We start from the raw sequence: 20324 nt of genomic DNA on the forward strand, positions 1-20324 counted from the left end.
AGTCCTGGTGGCAGGCCAGCTCTGGGTGGCTGGATTAGAAGTTGAGACTGGGATAGGGAAAGCAGGGGTCAGATAAGGAACCCTGCTAGAGAGGATGATTGCCTGAAGTGAAGGATTGATCATCTGCTAAGGGATCAGAGAAGGGAAGAAAGAAAAGAGAGTCAGCTGAGTAAGGAGGAACCAGTGTGTTGGGCTGACATAAGCCAAAAGTAAGTGGTTGGAGAAAACTCTGCAAAGACTTGTGATCGGGAGGTTAATTAATTGAGAGTGGGACTGCCCCACGGAGGGATTTATGTAAGGACTGATTGAAGGCAGATAACTGCTCCATGGGTGAAATGTTCTGCATAAGGACTGATGATCCATGATTCCTCTGAGGGAAAAATATACCCGTGAAGTTGAACTGAACATGGAAGGCACTGCTGACCATGGGGTATGCAGGACCACACAAAGTTGTGTCAGCAAGCATGGAGAATAAAAGAACTGGATGCATTCACACAAGAGATATAAACACCAGCCTGGCCAGGTGTCCTGCTCCCAATGCTGCTGCAGCTGCTCAGGTACTGCTCAGCTATCCCCGCCTCTAGCGGTGACTCCTCTCCTGCCCCTACTGCGTCACTCTGGACAGCAGGTAGCGTGGGGAAACAACGGTGGCCATGGGGATGCGTGCCAGACAATACATGACCAGCAATGCAGGGGGGAAGCTGCAGCTGGATAGCTTCTGCCCCAGCATGGGGCTCCAGCTCTACCTCCCAGCCACCTTCCACTCACTCTGCCAACCCAGCACAATGAGCAGCCACCTGAGGGCAGCCAAGTGGGTGGAAGGCAGCCGGGAGCTGGAACTGAAGTCCCACACACTGGAGCAGAAGCTGCCTGGCTGCAGCTTCCCCCCCCACCCGGCTGAGTGTGTGATGCTCAGCATGAATCCTCACAGCCGCTGCCACTTCCCCACGCTACCTGTTGTCCACAGCAGTGCAGCAGTGGAAGGAGGAGGACAAGGAGGAGGAGAAGAAGGAACCACTGGAGGTGTGGGGAGCCAAGCAGTACCTGGGCAGCTGCTGGGAAGCTATGCGTGTTGCCAGGGCCGGGGCAGTGCTGTCAGCAGGTGTGGGCAGGAGTGCAGTGTGGCTCAGTCCCATGCAGAGCACCACTGGGGCAGCTGTGGGCTGGATTGCAGGGAGGGGACCTGCAGACCACAAGCCAGCTCCTGGGACCTAGCACACAGGCAGCCCACACACATGCATACCCCCACTTCTTCCACACACCTACCCTCCCCACCTCACAATATACAAGAGTAAAACTTTATTTTGAGCTATTATGCAATTGTCTCTATAAAAAACATTACTCAAAAAAACAAACTAGGACAAAATTATTTTTTGAAATAAAATTAAAATGTTATAGTAGATATTTTTAGTATATGGTTTGTCTTTTATCTAAAATTTGTTAAAATGATATCTTCTGAAAGATTGTGTGTGCAGCCCTTGACAGCTCACCAAAACTCAAGTGTCCTGCCAACCAAAATAATTGCTCAAGCCGGACTTAATACTTCATGATGCTTTTAAGATCTTGTCCAAAAGGCTACTTCAATGTAGCCTTTTGGACAAGGCCTTAAAAACTGATCCTACTCAATGTCTTGTGTGGATGTTAAAAAATATTAGCATGTTACAATTTAGGTTTTAATCAGGAACACTGGAATAAATTTCCCCACATGTCCTACTACACAGTGTGCTGGGCACTGACCATCTGCCATCACCTTACACATGAGGAATCACTGCTATTTAGAGCTTCTTTACATGAAAGAGGCTGTAGAAGTGTACTGCAAGTTATTATGACTGTTCTTTACCCATATTCACATCCACCTGCTCTTTCTACCACAATATAAACAATATTTACCTTTGACAAAACTTTATTTAGAGTAATCTGAAGTGCAGTTTAAAACTATATTCTTACTGTCAGTAGTATAAATTTTGAATACAGTAGCAGCCTGCATCTTCAAAAATTCATTCACTCACTGGGTCTGATTCTCCATGCATGCATCTCCTGGCATAGTGCTCACTATATTAGGCACTAAGGCATATGTTCTACATGTCAATGGAATAATATGTAGGGCCTATTTTTTTAGTTTAATTAAAGTTTGCTTATAAAGAAAATATATAGCAGCTAGATAAATGTTTGTACAGAGTATTCAATTAGATATATGGACTCAGTTTAGCAGCACTCACTTGTACTCATCATAAACCTCCTGTTTGGGAAGAGATGTCTCTGGGTGCTCCTCCAAGGTATTCCGAATCCAAGAAAAAGCATGCATTTGCTGTGCACGGCTTGATGACATTGAGATCTGATCACTACTGAAAAGAGAAATAATTGCGTTATGAGAGAATTCTGTACTATTTGGTTAGCAGACTTAAGTGTTCATATGAGCTAGAGACTCGCATGGAAATATATCATGGGGAAGAAGGAGTTCTTGGAAAGGTTTCTCATAAATGTAATTCATAATATTTTCCCCACGATATTCTTCTAAAAGCTGTTTCTGCTTGAATAACACCAGGCATCAACAAAACCAGAATCTGTTTGGGTAGCTTTGAAAGAAGTGATCAAATGCATATTGAATTATGCACCTTCAGCATAATTCCCTGCTTCACTGAGTTCTACAAGCAGGGACATTTCAACAGAATGGTAGATGGCAGAAAGAGAGGGCCACTTCAGATGTGTTCATGTACCATAGCTTATATGCTGCCACTGCAAGCCCCCGTTGCTCTGTGCACAAAGTCTCCCTGGCATGCCAGCAGGGAATGAGAAACTTTATCTAGAATTGCTCCTCCCAATTCACAGCTCCTTTACATGCCCACTTGGAACGTCCATGTCTCTTACACTATATAAATCTGGGTCTGGAGATGACATTATAGGTAAACACCATTAGAGAAGGCTAATGATTTACTCAAAGAACCTTGCCTGCCTATGTCCTTAGACCTACACAGCTACAACTTATACCCCTTAGAGAAGGCTCTGCATTCCTGAGAGATTTCTGTAATGCCAGTGCAGCAATCGGTGACTGACTGCAAAGAGTAACATGCAAGTCAAGCAGCATGCAACCATCAACTGCAGCACTGTTCAGACCTCTAATCAGTCCATAGACCTGCTGCTTCACCTACTGCATGTGGCAGGACTGACACACACGTTCTCTGCATGTCCACAAACTGTGGAATTTCACACAGCCCATCACGTTTAAAAAGTTATAGTCTTCCCTGAGTTCCCAAATGCCTTTTACAATTGGTCTCAAAGTTTGTATAATATTCTAGCTCATCAGATTTTACTGCCTATCAAATTTGAAGTGGATTGATTCTTGAGATTCATTCTTAAATTCACCAGAAGATAGAGCCTAATAAAACACTCTTAACTGGAAAAATGGAGTCTCTTTATAATAGAAATATTCAGGAAAACAAGCATTCACAAAGTGTTTACCCATTCTAATATCCACCCTCCCCCACTTGCTATGAATATCTGTATGGGGGAGGAAAGATTACTATGAGATGTTGAGTGATTTCAGGGATAGAAAGGATCTAAATGAATGCTTATTGCCAAACTTATGATGAAGCCATAATTACTCTACCCTCTTCTTTAATATTTTAAGTGCTATCTTACAATCTGCTACATAAAAATTGAGGAAACAGCACACCTGTTCCATAACCAAGCATTTAATTAAAAAGAACTCCCTCATAAATCTCTTACTACATGAGCCTCATATTTACAGTTTACTTTTTATGCATCAGATTTCCAAAATTCAGATTTTCTAAAGACTTATTTCTCTGAAAATATTTTTGAAAGATACTAGTCTTTAAAAAGATCCTACTGCTACCAGCAACAGTGCATGAAGATGTATTTTAGAGATAATCTCACTGGAACTATTTTAGTATTAATATAAAACACACGCATGCGCGCACACACCTTTTCTCTCCATTGCTGGGACCCGAAGGCAGTTGAAGATAGAGGTAGAGTTTCTCTAGGTCTGTAAACTTCTCAACTTCTTGCTAGATAATGAGGATTTGTTGTTGTTGTTGGTTTTTTTTTAAAAAAAGGATACGGTAAGTGACAAGAATGATAGATGAAAAAATCCCACAGTTTTCAAAATAATCTCAAATAAAATAGCATAACATTTGGCAATATAAAAGTACCAGGCTATAAGCTATTTGGGACAAAAGGCAATTTTCAGTTTTGTATTCATGTAGCACCTAGCACAATGATATTGTTGTATTGACATTATTTGTATTACTTACAAATAAGTATGAATCGAAAACATCTCTAACTTTAATTAGAAAAGAAAGAAAAATACCTTTTGTAACCAGAGGTCTCATTTTAAACCTTTCGTTATGATTTCAACATCTTTGAGAACAACATATAACAGCTCTTCAATAACAAAGTGTGATTCTTGGACTGAGCTGTACAATGATATCAAAAGTAAAATCTAGCAGACTAACAAAAGCTTTTCTGAAAATTAAATTTCCATCTACCCAGTACATGGTTGTCACAGGGTGATTAAATAGATATAGATGGTGACTCCTTCATCTGGTATAAATTGTTATGGCTCCACTGACTTCAAGATAGCTCAAAACCTTTGAATAAGTAAGGCAAGGTATAATCTTACTGGATACTGGTCATCCTCAGCATGAGCAGCAGGGTGTGATATGATGCTATTCTGAAGACACCAACATTTTGGTAATCACAGTGCTACTGGTCCAGCTGACTCAACTCTAAAATACTAGGAAAGTCAATCCTGACAACCAGGGTGACATGTCAACACATATTGCTCCTAAGGAAATACTGAGGTCTCACAGCAAGGTGCAAATTGATTCCTTCAGAAGAAAAAAAATATGTGCAAAGGTGAATTTATATTGGGTTAAGATGTAGCTACACTTCAATCACCTGCTTTAATTTAAGCAGCCTACTGCTAAATAAACTAGACCGGTGTATCAGCAAACAGCACTGAGGCAACTGGAACTAGAGTGTTTTTTCTGAATGAAACACTTTAATTCTGTGATAAGGTTAACTTTCTTTTCCTTGACTGCTGCTTCACTTTGAATATAATCGCACTTTTCCATTTAGAAATGCACCCAGACCATCTGCTTGTTGCACCATTAAATAGTGAATGAAACTGAGGAAACAAGAAACGAATGAGAATGTTGTCCCTAAATTCAGGTGAAGCTGAGATAAAGCTTACAGAGCCAAGGTGTCAACACCTCTGATAACTTACAAAAGGGGATACTATGAGGTGGATGACCACAGTATCCATTTAACTTTGGAACTGGTACATGATTAACATCAACACAGTGTTGAACAAAAATTATCTTGAGAAAGATGCTCTTCTCCCCTCTGCTGCTCTCCACAAACAACATATTGCAAATCTCTTAAGAGGCCTGAGCCACTAGAAAATGAAAACAACTTAAAGATACTGAGCTGTATGAGGAAAGGAGCCCAGAGAATGAAGGAAGTTTGGTAAGGGCATTTATAGACATGCTCTGGGAAGCTGGGAAATGGGGGCGCTTTAATTAGCGTGACTCCAAAAGTCACACTAATTAAAATGCCCGGAGCACCACGTGCATCAGTGTCCCCACGCTGAAAAATAGCAACGGGGATGCTTTAACTACAGCTCATTGAATGAGCTTTAAAATGCCCCCACCACCACTTTACAGTGTGGGGACACTGATACACATGATACTGGAGTCTGCTGGAGCGCGATAATTACCACAGACATCAGACTGGATTAATCGAGTCTGCTCCAATGCACTGTAATTACATTTGCTAGACTCTACTCACATTTGTTAGACTTTTCTAGTCAATAACTTTACACAATAGACATTTAAGATAGTGAAAAAGTATTTAAATCTAGAAACTGCAGTGTGTTTGGCCCACTTAGAATAATCTCTCAGAATACCTGAATGACTGAACTGTGTTTAAATTAGCCTACTTCATGCTGGTAAAACCTGCAAACAAGGAGTTTTAAACCTTCTTAAGCTTTTCACTCTTCTCCAGCCCATGAGGATCACTCCCAAAGGCAAATTCAGATTTAATTACACTTATTACCAATCATAACAACTATAAGAACTTGTTGAGGTCTGTGATGTCACAGCATAAAGGAATTTGGTCCCAAGCTATTAAAGATGCTACACTTTTCCAGCAAGCTTCTAATAATATGGACAAACTATCAAATTAAAGTGAGTTAAGAGGGGACAAGGAACAAAATATTTCAGGAATTAAATTGGCATAAATTGCTCCTGTTTCGCATTCACCTTCCAGGAGGCAGTTGCTGGCAGGCTAACAGTTACCTTCATAAGTTCCTACCTGTTAAGTTGCTTTAATTTGTCCATAACTTCAGGCTGCATTTTTATTAGGGAAAAGCTAGGTGATGGTCTAATGAAAAAGAGGTAGTTCATAGATTTTACATACTTGTGTGTTGAGTTAGACCAATGTGCCATGGTGACAAACTGCCCCATGCCTCAGGTTTCACGAGGCAGTCAAGGTTCTTTGGGCGAATCTGATATCTTTTATTAAACCAACTTAAATAGTTGGAAAACAATTTTTAAGCATGCTTTCGGGTTCAAAACCCCTTTGTCAGGCTAAGGAAGATTCAGCAGTTGGTGTGTACTCTTCCTGGATGGAATGAAAAGTAAAGAAGCCAGAGGCTGGGCTGTATGCATACAAGATAGGCAGTCAGTGAAGATGTAGGTTGAGGAGTCAATGGGTGAGAAACAGGCTGGGTGTGGGGGAGAGAAGGGGGATGAATAGTGGAGAGATACCTGGGGAGTCAGATGCCAGGCAGGTTATAATATGTCATAAATCCAATGTCTGTATTTAGTCCATGATTTTTAGTATCCAGGAGGTTGATGAAGTGGAGTTCATAGGCTCATCTCTGGGAAGTGTTTCAGGTTTCACAAGGCATGCTGGTGCCAAACTGGGAAGAGCTGCAGAAGTGGCGCGCCTGCCTGCATTCATGTAATGCAGGTAGGTACGCCTTTATGCAGCAGCTGCTTCTCAGTTCAGCTCCAATATGCCTCCTCAAAACAGGCACATGGTGCAGTTTCACTTCGCAGCATGGGCAGCAGCAGCAAAAACTGCATAGCCACACCTTGGCCTGCCACCTCCCTTCTCGTGGGCCTTGTATATCCTTCTACCCACCCCTTAGCCACTCCCACCCCCCAGTGCTCCCCATGCTTTTTCCCTGCTAGCCAGGTGTCCTCAGACTCTGTCCATTAGGGTTGGAGGTCAAGGAGGACTGCCCTGGGGATCTAAGGGAAGAATGTGGCCCAGTGGTTCCCAATTCCCACCAGTGACCTGGAAGAGATGTGTGGGGAGTCCACTGCTGCCCTAGGAGCAAATGTGCTGAGCCAGGCAGAGTTAGGGGAGCACTCCCCACCAGCACCCTGAAGAGGTAAATATAATATAACTGTAATAAGATAAATATTTAATAGCATATTCATTAATAATGTTTGTATTATAATATTCACAATATATTTATATTAGTTTATTAAAAGGGGTGCACTTAGTTCTGAAAAGATTTGGAATGGCACTTCAAGTCTAAAAAGGTGAAGAAGAACCACTGAGTTAGACTATGGAAAGGCCTAGGTTTATCACGAGGAAATTTGGAAACTGCAAGCTGCCTTGTCCACAGTAGAACACATTTTCTCTGTCATCTGATAAAAACTTAAATAAACTTTTATTTCTTTTTTTGGTAGAAGTGTTCTTCCTCTTTTCAAATGGATCCTTCATCCCTGCTCTTCCCAGACCCAGACCCAGACCCCAAATCTGCATCAAGCCCAGTACTGACAAAACACTTTTTCAATCTGAACCATCTTTGGTGTAAGTAAAATCATCTTAAATCAACCACTAAGTGTCCGTGCCTAATTCTAGCGTGCCACCTGCCTTCTCCGACCTGACGTGTCCGGGCTGCTGGCCACAGCCCGCCGCGCGAAAGAAAAAACCCCCCGAGGGCCTCGGACCACTCCCGGCCCGCACACTCTCCAGTACTGACTTGCTTTTAAAGGTTAAGGAGAAAAATCTTACTAACATTCTTACTAAGTGATCAAAAACTAAGTAAACCACACAATCAAGTTCAAGAGTTGACTCAATATGTAGAACCAAATATAACAAGCAATATTATACCAAGTGAGAATCTACTTTTAGACGTGTTTACTACAGTTAAGAGGATGTCACAATACATTTTTAATGGATGTTTACACCAGAATTCCTACTAATCATCTTTTCTGGCCTGCACAGCACAAACGTTTCCTTATGATCTTCCAAAAACTGACTTAATATGTCAGGATGCAAACAGCCCTGCAAGGTGCACCAGGCATAACTGACCTAACTCTTGACTCTAGTCTGATTAACTGTTGCTTTTTAGTAACTGCATACTGCAGTCTCCCGCTGCCAGAAGCCTAAATATCAGTGACCTTATTACTATCTTCTTTGTCACTTCTCCTGTGTCCCAACTGTTGCACTGGTCTTACATTAGACAGTCCCTGCTGCAAAGAGCCTAGTATCAGTGCCAAGCACAACAGTGACTGCAGCTACACTAGTACCTGTGATCCTGGCTGGAATTAGGTGCTACTCTAACACAAACAATGAATATTACAGAACACTTCCCATTACCTAAATTGTTGGTGCATTTGCTAGACACATTCAAAGCAAAAACCAAACTGGCAAAGATGAATGTCTATTAAGGCAGTAGTAGCATCTTTCCTAGGTGAATAGAAGAGAAAGATCTGTTCTACTCAACTATTGGAATCAAAGTAACCTACTAAAATATATTATTTCCCTCCAAATGTGCTTCTTCTTATGTTCCCTACTGCTGTCAGCATTAAGGTAATGTTGAGTAGCACGTGGCACTGCTCTGGAACATTCTTCAGTTTCATGATTAAAGGAAACTGAGCAGACAAAAAATATGCATTTTTGCTGCTATATACTTCATGGGACTATGGACCCAGATGGTGTGAAGATATATGTCTAGTTATCTGAGACAGTTTTCTCAAGAAAATTCATTAGCTGCAAAAACTGCACATGAAGTTGTACATTCGAGTGAACTGGACAGATGTGCCCATACTTGGACAGCAGCGAAGGGAGAAAGGAGATAGGAGGAGGGATTTGCTAGTGCCAAAATGCCCAGATCACAAAATGAAGTTAGTTGATGGCAGTCCTATAAACCAGGGGTGGCCAGAGTTACTCACCCTGGTAGCCACATTCAATCCTCCACCAAAGTCCAAGAGCTAGAGAGGAGGCGGGGGCCAAAGAGGGGTGCTGAGAGACCCAGAGTGGAGGTGACCACCCCCACCCACTGTGCTGAAGTCCCACATCCTTTGTTCCCCTCCCCCATACCTACTCCTGCCACCAGCCACTGGCCGGAGGATCGAGCTCCTGCTGCCACAGCACTGAGCCACTGTGGCTTTCCCTGCGGGAGACCGTGCCATGGGGTAAGCGGCACAACTGCAGCCCCCACCCTGGCAGCCCTGGAAGGAGAGGAGGGAGGAGGGCTGGCTCAGGGCATATTCCCCTTGGGGAAAGCCGGACCTGCAGCAGGTGCTGGGCTGCACTGTCTCCCGGAGCCGCGGGGAGAAGTGGGCAGGGCTTCGGCCAATTTCCAGAGAGCCGCAAGTACTCTGCTGGTGAGCCACACACGGCTCCCAAGCCACAGTTTGGCCACCCCTGCTATAAACCCGTTCATACTAAATAAAACAGCCCACCTCTATCCACTAGGGGAGATAAGGGAAAAAGCCTAAAGAGAACCTCCTAACGAGCTTGCTCTTCCATTAGTGAACTCTCACTTGGTTAGACTCCAAAATGCTCAGACTTTCCCATACCAGTTTTCAGCTTTTACATAGTGTGAACAAACTTTAAGTCATAGAGATGTACCTTTTATATACTCCACTTCCATTTTCTATGACCCATTTTGATCTTGGCCTTATGGACAGAACTATACTACACATTTATAACTGACAGCACTATGTTAACAGTGTATCCTGTCTCAGTTTTATCACCCTAGTAAGATCTATTCCATTACAGATGGAGTGCTTTTGACCCCATTAGCAGGATGGACAGAAAACCATTTGAAACAGAAGCTCAGAGCATAAGGAATCCATTGTTCTGTTCCAAATTAAGCTGTGCAAGACTGTATTTTGGCACTGCATTCTATGGCAGTACTGAGGAAAAATGTTCTTATCCAGCTGACCAAGCTAATCAAACCTAATCTAGACAAGTGAACTGAAACTTTTTACCAGATGATGCTAATGACCTCTGCCTAAAAATCCAGGGTTTATGAGGTCAAGAATATGAACATGAAAACGGCTGTGATACTAACTTCCAGTTTTCTTATCAATTCCAATGAGCAGGAAGCAAATGATTTGCTAACCTGCTAAATTCTTCCTCTGTTACTGCTCAGTTCTGCCTCATACTGTGTTGTGTTCACTGGTTACATGTTTCTGCCTTTACTGCTGAAGTCCCAGGGAGGTTCTTCTGGGTCCTTCACTCACAACATTCACCTACTTTTGTGTGGAATCAGCTATCATAGGGTGGCATTTGGAAAAAAATATCCTTTTAAATGCAGGTAAATTTGGGTCAGAAGCCTGAAACCACTCACATGCAAACAAGTATGTAAACAAGTATGTGACTACACTAAACTAGGGAAACTCCTGAAAAAATTCAAACTATCCTTTGGCAAACAAGGTTCCTTGGAATAGTTGGAAAAATTCTTCTTTGCAAGTTTTTGGGTACAAATACCCTTCAAAGAAGAATCTTTCCAACTATTTGAGTTGGTCTAATAAAAGATACTAGACTTACCCAAGGAACCTTGTCTGCCTATATTCTTAGACAAACACAGCTATAACCTATACCCCTGAAACTATCCTTTGAAAATTTCTCTTAGATCTGACCCTCTCAGCCATATGATTAATCAGATACTACATGAACTATGAGAGAGCACAATCTGCTTTACTAGTTTATCTTCCACACAGATATTTCTGGGTGAAATTTCATGAGCTTTTCAACAGGAAACCAGAAGTAATCATAACAGTTCAACTGCTAGTTCTCAAATGAATTATATTTTTTCTGCCTTATAGAACATGTTGCAATCTCACAGTGTTGAATTAATCCTGATTTATGATTAGCATAAAGTTACTTCTTTAGTCCTTCACAGTTTGACAACTGCCTACTGTGAGGTATTAGTGCAGCTGCAGTCAGCAAAGGTGTTCAGGTACAGCATCTCTTACCTACCCATAATAGAGGGAGCTGCTCAGAGGACATTCTGAAGACTCTTCCACTTCAGAAAAAGTATATCCTCTACTCTGAGCAGTCCAAATGTTGAACTACAGGTCATGCAGCAGAGATCATCAAATTCCCAGACACCTGCCCAGAAACAATGGTGTGGCATCTCTTATTGTAGTAACTGGATTAGTTTTTGTTCAGGGGGTAGAGAGGCAGGCATATGTGCACAGATGGATGCCCATGTAAGTGGACTAGCTTCCTGCCTGCAGAAAGAAAAATCAGCTAACTTACTATGGCATTGTTTTTGGTTTGGCTGACCATTCCTCCGACAGGGCTCTTGGAGTCTAGCATTCTTTGTTTACATTCATGTTTTAATCAGGTAAAAAACCCAACAAAAACTTGTATTGTGGTAGTACGTAAAAACCCAAGTCACAGACCAGAACCCCACTGCACGAGGTGCTATCCATAATTTAAATGTGGTACCTGCCCCAAACACTTTATACAAAATACACTGAAATTTATCCTTGCTTTACAGTCCTTGCTATTAAAGTGCCTAATCCTATGAAGGGAGAGACTGAGTGTACCAGCACCTATCAGGATCAGGCCTAAAAACAATAAGCAAACCCATAAAACACAGAATATAATTACAGCTGTCCAAGCAGAGTTCTCTCAAAGCTTTACTAACATTATTCGGGTCTGATGTGTATAGGCCAGCATCACTCGGTGTAATCCAGATACTAGTTCATGTGATGAGGGCACATGTACACTTGAAATTGGCCTAGAATAACCACATTTTCTTTGCATGGGATACTAAACATAGGATAGACAGTAACTATTTTTGATCATCACCATATGGCTGACAGTGAGAAGAGGGCTCCATAGGCCCTGCCAATCCCCAAAACCATCCACAGTGGCTTTGCAATACTTAAAAAGTGTATAAAATTATAAAAATGCAACTTACCAAGATGCAGTCCACTTTAGATTGTACAGTTTTGCTACATGGAAGCAAGAGGAAAAGAAAAAAGTCAGATTAATCTATATAGAAATATTACATATTAGAAAAGCTAAACAGTGGTAACATAGCAGGTGTCTCATTATGGAGTAAACTGCCACAGTTAATGTTCACCTTCTACTTGATATGCATATGTGATTTTTTATATACATATACACACACACATCCATATATATATATATATATATATACACACATACACACACACACACACACACACACATATATATTTATAAAATCACGTGCACACACACACAACTGCTAATCGGAAGAAGTACAAGCTGTAAAGAGTAACAGTGAAAGTATTTCTGGACTACTACTAAGCAAGTACTTGACTAACAGTTTCAAAGTTCAAGACTTTGCTCCTGAAGTCATTGGGAACAAGATTTACACTAAAACATTTGTTGCTGCCTATTTTGATCAAGTATCTTTCTTATGCATAGGTACAACTACAGGAAAAATGGACAAAAACAGCAAGTAATAGATTACTTAAATCAGCAGTAAAAAACAAGAAAACAAAAATGGAAAACAACTCTGCTACCATTTTTTGTGCTGGAGCTACATTTAACTGAAGTAACATCTACTCCTATAGCAGATGTACAGAGATCAGTGAGCAACTGAATGTATTACGCTTCCTATATGTGCTGCTTATACACAGGTCTGATTTAGGAGACCAAAATGGCATTGCAGAACTAAAATATGGTAATCCTCCCTAACTCCTGGAGAAAGCTTATTTCTTCTACTATTGACCTTCAGGGACATGACTAGCCAATGCATGGTACCGAGATCTGCTCCTCGACTAAGATAAGCTTCCACTAATCTCTTGGGCAGGGGTGGGCAAAATATGACCCGCGGGTCACATCTGGCCCGCTAGGTCACTTTATCCAGCCCATGGCACCCCTAAAATTTTAGAAAATTAATTTTTATCTGCCCCTGGCTGCCTGTCAAAGATGACAGGCACCAAAAACAGTAGGACCCAGGGGAAGCCATGGCAGGATCCTGCAACAGCAAGGCCCACCCAGCCCTGCTCCCCCCCAGCCAGAAGCCCAGAGGCTTCTGGCCTGGGACCATGGGGCTATTCCCATCTCCCTGTACTGAAGCAAGAAATTCAGGTAATAAGGGGGAGGCAGGGGAGGACTGCGGGCAATTGCCCCAGTCCTCAGGGCCAAGCAGGCTCCTGCTGAGTCCTGCCGTCATGGCCATGCACCCAGAAGCCATGTGGTCCAGAAGCCGCCAGCAGGCAGGCAGGAAAGTGGGGAAAGCGGGGGCAGAGGTGGAAGTGAGATATGTGGGAGCGCAGGGCCAGTGAGGCCCAGAGCAGGGTAGAAGGGGTCTATGGAGTACCCCATGCTCCTGCTAGTGCTGACCCTGGGCCCTGTTGCGGGTCCCACGCTCCCACCTGGCTGTCGCTGCGCTCCCACACACCTGCTCGCTGCCATTCCCACTCCCCTCTACCCTAGCTCTGCGGTACAGGCAGGGACCAGTGCATGCATCCCTGACCCTGCCCATCTGGGCTGAGCAATGGCAGCGTGGGACAAACTGCTTCTCAGCATGGGCAGAAAGCGGCCCCTCCCCATCCTGCTGCCAGCACTTTCTGGTGCAGTCACTTGGAGCCCATGTGGAGTTGTCCTGCATCTCCACTGTGTCACTGCCGCCTCTGGGCTGCCCCACAAGGCAGTGGTCACAGCACAGAGCAAACACAGGACAGCACTGCATGGACTGCGAGTGGCTGCGCCAGGAAGTGCCAGCAATGGGAGGGGCCACTTTTCCCTCACACTGAGCAGCAGTTTGTCCCGTGCTGCTGCTGCTAAGACCGGGCCCTGCACTGGCTTCGGGCTCACCCATCGGGGCTGAGCAGCAGCAGCAGTGGCAGCAGCAGCTGGGCAAAAACTGCTGCCCGGAGTGGGGGAAAGCAGCCCCTCCTCCTCGCCGGGCAGTTTCTGCTGCAGCTGCCCAAAGCCCATGCCATTCTAGGCTGTGATGTGGCTCCTTCACTGTCACCTCTGGACAGCAGCACTGATAGTGTGGAGCAGCCGCAGGACAGCTCACAGGTGGTGGTGTAGGAGCCACACCGCAGCCTAGCATATCATGGGCTCTGGGTGGCCGCAGCAAAAGCTGCCTTGCTATCTCCCCCCACCCCCCATCCTTTCCCCCACAATACTTACCAGCTGGGCACTGTGCTCCACCTTGCCAGGCTGTGCTTCTGGCCACCTGTGTGCTGCGGGCAATTTTCATGCACAAGGCATTTATCAGCAACATTATTGGCCACATCAGCCAAAAAAAGCTGACTGCTAATAATGTGAATTTTCCTTATATCAGTGCCGATACAATATGGGACCAATGTATTGATGCACCTCTATATGAAATGGTAAACTCTGGACTCCATGAAAGAACTTTATTTTGCACACCAAAAATCCTACCTGTCACCATTAATTTAGAAATGCCATTAAGAATAGCTATATTGGAAGAAGTCTTTTTCCTTTACCAGAGAAGGACCTGACTTCTACTTCCAAAGACTGCAGGTTTGGGCCCGTGCACTTGGGAACCTCTATTCTCAACAGAGTTCATTAACAGCGTCCTGGCCTGCATGTAAGAAATGGCACAACAAAGGAGGTCAAGGGAATAACACTGCTGTAAAGAGAGCGTTAAAGTAGTATGTCACATGGCCATTGGTAGGCAGGAGCAATGTTTCCTTTCAGCTGGCTGGGGTGACACACACAGCATAGCCATACGTGTCACCTGGTCTGCAAACAGATGTCCTGACACTTAAATGGCAAAAGTCCTGTGGGTTAGATAGGAATGCGCAAGACATCTATTTTAACAGCAGTATTTTGCATTCACTACCCTAAAGAAACACTGCTTATTGACTCTTAATATAAATAAGTTAAGGATCTTTCCATCATGACTACAGTATTTGAGTTACATTCTGCAAAGTTTTGTAGCATGGAATAATTCTAATTAGCTTCAGTAGGGCTGTCCATATGAGAATTAAGTGTAAAGACTTCTGTGCAGAATCAAGCTGCTCAGTTGTATATATGTTGGGACAATGACCTTGGCTCTATTATGTCTTAAAACAACTTGCAATTGGGAGAATTATAAAATATATCTGTCAAATCAGGGAATAAGATGTGAGAAGTCCAGCACTACATTTAGTGATGGAACAATTGTTCCAGTTCAGAGGTTGGCAACCTGTGGCCTACAGGCCAGGTCCAGCCCACAGAGCCATTATATTCAGCCCACAAAGGTAGCTGGGTCTCTGGCAGGGGGTCTCAGTGGCAGTTCTTAGCCTATCTTTTTTTGCTCGTTTACCAGAAGGGTGCATCTTGAAAGTTTAATCTAGACTAGAGATTCTCTACCGGGTGTTACTGCACCCTGGGGTGCCCCAAGATCCTTTTAAAAGTACTGCAAGGTACCACACAATATTAGCACTGTTAGGTGTAGGGTGGCCACTGATGTATTCCCAGAATACAGAATGTCCCCTTGGTGAGCAGAGTGGGGGAGAAGGCACCAGCCTCCTCAGCCAATCAGCAGTAAAAGGTGAGGGCACCAAGCCCCTTGGCCAATCAGTAGCAAGAGGTGGGGCCACCACAAAAAAGCCACCTCCCTCTCTCCTTGGCTGGCTTGGAACCCTGCTCCTTCTAGCTGTGTAATACTCTACCTATAGGTACAGCCAATAGAACTGTGAGGACAAATGATTAACATGTATTTCTACCAATTAACTGAAAAACAGGATTTTTGCAGTCCATTCCTCATTTAGAAATGGACAGGGGACAAACGGTTTGGGATAAAACAGGAGCACTGGCCAGCCTAGTTTGGTGTGTAAATACTAAATACCTACACATGATTCACAAGAAAAACCCAAAGATTTCAAATAGGAATACACAATATCAAAGACATTCTGACTTGCTGGGGTCTGAGTTCTTTGCAACAGGAGAGTTGCCCTATTATGTTTCTATAGTCAAAAAACGAGTGAAAGTTAAGAGCTGGAATTTTCTAAGGGGTATGTTGGGTCTAAAAAAAATTGAGAACTATGGCTCCAGACTTCTCTACAACTGACCAAATCTGTGGTTAGTTCTATGCTATGCATGCATTACTCAAGTTTTTCTATAAAATAACTGCAATCTTTGTACTTACTTTTACAACCATTAGGTCTTGACCCAGTCCACTGCCTTGGTGAGATTATTGGCAGTTGTTAACTTTGCAGGCTCCCTAAATTTGTCAGCCACAATTGTCAACTGGATTGGGCCCTACACAGAGTAATCCCTAATATTTAGAGACTGCTATCCAGGCACTTTGCTACATGTCTTGTAACAGCTGCATCAGAGTACTGAAGTGATAGATGTTCTCACTAATGAAAATAACCATTTGAATCTATTAATGACCTGAGCTCATCTAAAAACTAAAAATAGAACTTAAATGATCAACCACAGCTAGGGCTGCTTCTTGTGGACAGCACTTCTAGCAGCAGTGCGAGAACCTGGTGTGATATTATGTATACATATACACATTTTTGCTAATCCCAAATCAGCCCCTATCTTAAAAACTGGTATAAATATTGTTTACAGCTTTGTAAACCGAAGTCTCTGAAACCAAAATGAATTAGTTTAATAGGTCAAAACTTGAGATTGTTTAACTAAAAGTCTTACCCAAGATTAGAAGCTAGCCTTCACAAGGTTTGGGAGAAAAGTATCTTAAATGGCAGCAAAGAACTACTCTTACAACCACATTGGAACTGACAGTTTGTGCAAATTACGCATAAAGCTGGAAGGTAGTTATCAACGTGCAAAAAATTGTTTGCCACCACCATAATGAGCAACACAATTTTTCTTTGCAAATGCTGTTATTTAGGTTGTTCCAATGAAAGTAAAGTTACAGAACTTATATTCTAAAACAAATATTCAAAAAGCATGTTGTGCTATCCTTCTCTCAGAACTGTTCAAATTAAAAACAAACAAACAAAAAAACCCAAGAAGATAACGTGGTGCAAGTAGGTGAAACTTCCTAAAAACCAAGAGTTTACCTGCTCCCATAAATTAAGGGGAACTTGCTTTTATGCTACAAGAGCAGGGAAAGCAAGTACCTTGAACAACCTCTCTTTAAATTAGCCTGAAAGGCTGAGATGCAATAAAAGACAGGTACTGCTTCTTGCAGAAACTACACTAAGATTCAAGTAAGCTTCAAGTTCTACGTTTGACTGATGAATAAATGCGTCTGGCTGTAGCTCTGCAGTGAAAGTTGAGAGCTATTTCGGTGTAATGTCTGAGTTTCGTTAAATTTTAATCCTGTTTTTCAGAAATTACTTAAGCATTTCAGAACTGAAATCTCCTGGCATCTCTGTAGTGCTCCTGGGGTCCCTTCTAAAAAATAGTCTTTGACACTTCTGAAAATGTTCCCACCGTCCCTGCCCTGCATATGCATGTACCAAAATACAGAGGAAATATTTCCATTCACTTTGAGATATGCAAAAGACAAAAGTGTGTTTTTTTCCCTTGACCAGTCTATACATTCTGATGCAATCACAACTTGATTTTAATTAACTTTATTTCATATGAACAGAATGAGGAATGTGATCTTTGCCAAGTGTACTTGGAGGAAGGATAAATTATTCCAATGTGGCTCAGGGTAACTAGCACCTCTCTCTGCTTACTGACTTAGCTACTCTGAAAATACCCAGCAGGTATGCCAGAATATAGCCCTAATGAGCATCTGTAATGCAATTCCTTAACATTCTGGCTAGACTGCAAGTAGCTGAGCCCACAGAGCCAAGGAGGACTTCATGTCTGCAAGACAAGACGCAGGGGTGGTTGGAAAATGACAATCTTGCAAACCTGAGTGTTGCTCAGTAATTTTAAAACTTTTCAAAACTTGTGCAATTGCTGAAACTACCCCTTATCAACTCCTGAATTGTAATGTAGATGATGTTAAAGCTAACAACAAAACAATTTCAAATGCTGAAGGTGCACACATACCCTCTGCATGTATAAATTACAGTAATGCTGACCATTTGTAACAATTTCTTCTTCATAAACATAACGTGAGTAGGAACATGATGTGAATTCACAGTTATATAGGTTCATCTGGCTGGTAGCAAATGGTAAGTAGCTCAGAATACTTGGGTCTACATAAAGGAAAAAGTTACATCCAGGTATAATCTGCACCTCAAAAGACTTCTGTACATGGAGTTTCACCTTCTCAAAGAAAAATGAGAAGGATACAAAACACCTACGACTTAGTAGGGCTAACAGAAACATGGTGGGATGGTGGGATTCTTCCCACGACTGGGCGGTACACATTGAGGGTTATAAGCTGTACAGAAAGGATAGAGTGGCAAAGAGAGGGGGAGGGGTGGCACTCTATGTCAACGAGCGATATACATCGACCCTCATCAAAACGGAATTGGAGGAGGAGAAAGTAGAAGGATTGTGGGTTAGGTTACATGGAGGTCAAGGAGAAAGGGATTTGGTGGTAGGGGTCTGCTACAGACTCCCACACCAAGGGGAAGAACTAGATTTGGGGCTCCTGAGGCAGCTCTCGGAGACCATAAAAACTAAGGAGGCAGTAGTCATGGGGGACCTAAACTACCTAGACATCTGCTGGGAGACGCAGACAGCAAAGTCCCACCATACACGCAGGTTCCTATCCTGTGTACAGGACCTCCATCTGACGCAGGAGGTACATGGTCCCACTAGGGGGAATGCCTTACTGTACCTGGTATTGGCAACGGGGGATGACATGGTAGGAGACCTACACATCGGTGGTCACCTGGGGGACAGTGATCACCAAATAATAGAATTCATCATAAGACATCGAGTGGGTAAGGTAACTAGTAGGGTGAAAGTGCTAGACTTTAGGAAAGCCGATTTCAATGAACTCAGGCGTTTAGTCGAGGACGCACTGCAGAGTAAGCGTTTTGAAGAGATAGGAGCCCAGGAAAGGTGGCTGTGCCTTAAGAAAATGATTCTTTGGGCACAGAGGGAGACGATCCCAATGCGGGGAAAAAGGGGGAAAGGAGCCAAGAGGCTTCCTTGGCTGACCAGAGAAATCCAGAGCAGCCTACAGGCAAAAAGGGGGGCATATAAAAAGTGGAAACGGGGAGAGATTACTAAAGAGGAGTATACCTCCTCTGCTAGCGCTTGTAGGGAGGCAGTTAGACAGGCCAAAGCTACCATGGAGCTGAGGATGGCATCCCAAGTTAAAGATAACAAAAAATTGTTTTTTAGATATATAGGGAGTAAAAGGAAGGCCTGGGGTAGAATAGGACCTCTACTAAATGGGCATAAGCAATTGGTGACGGACAGGGGGGACAAGGCTGAACTCCTCAACGAGTTCTTTGCCTCAGTGTTCCTAAGCGAGGGGCAGGACAAGTCTCTCACTGGGACTGTAGAGAGGCAGCAGCAGGGCACCAGACTACCAAGTGTATACCCTGAGATGGTGCAGAGTCACTTGGAGGAACTGTATGCGTTTAAGTCGGCAGGCCCGGACAAGCTCCCTCCGAGGGTATTGAAGGCACTGGCTGACATCATTGCACAGCCACTGACGGGAATATTTGAACACTCGTGGTGCACGGGCCAGGTCCCGGAGGACTGGAAAAGGGCCAATGTGGTCCCCATTTTCAAGAAGGGAAGGAAGGAGAACAGGCCAGTCAGTCTCACCTCCATCCTTGGCAAAGTCTTTGAAAAAATTATCAAGGCTCACATTTGCGAGAGCCCGGCAGGACAAATTATGCTATGGGGAAACCAGCACGAGTTCGTAGCAGGCAGATCGTGCCTGACTAATCTAGTCTCTTTTTATGACCAGGTTACAAAACACCTGGACACAGGAGTAGGGGTTGATGTTGTTTACTTAGACTTCAGGAAGGCCTTTGATACGGTATCCCACACCATACAGGTGAACAAGATAAGAGGCTGTGACTTGGATGACTATACAGTCCGGTGGGTGGCGAATTGGCTAGAGGGTCGTACCCAGAGAGTCGTAGCGGATGGGTCGGTATCGACCTGGAAGGGTGTGGGCAGTGGGGTCCCGCAGGGCTCAGTCCTTGGACCAATACTCTTCAATGTCTTCATCAGCG

The 20324-nt window shown here is 43.4% G+C and overlaps 1 protein-coding gene across 1 annotated transcript in view; it reads right to left on the reverse strand.

Annotated features, from left to right (window-relative positions):
• RFX7 (regulatory factor X7) overlaps positions 1-20324 on the reverse strand; it is a 98411-nt gene that overhangs the window by 30147 nt on the left and 47940 nt on the right. Inside the window, exons 2-4 of the mRNA XM_059714696.1 lie at positions 12206-12239; positions 3943-4025; positions 2220-2345 (exon numbers count right to left, since the gene is read on the reverse strand). Coding sequence (XP_059570679.1) covers positions 2220-2345; positions 3943-4025; positions 12206-12239 — 243 coding nt within the window. The remainder of the gene's footprint in view (positions 1-2219; positions 2346-3942; positions 4026-12205; positions 12240-20324) is intronic.

The sequence above is a fragment of the Alligator mississippiensis genome, chromosome 11 (genome assembly GCF_030867095.1).
Source record: "Alligator mississippiensis isolate rAllMis1 chromosome 11, rAllMis1, whole genome shotgun sequence".
Taxonomy (NCBI): Eukaryota; Metazoa; Chordata; order Crocodylia; family Alligatoridae; genus Alligator; species Alligator mississippiensis.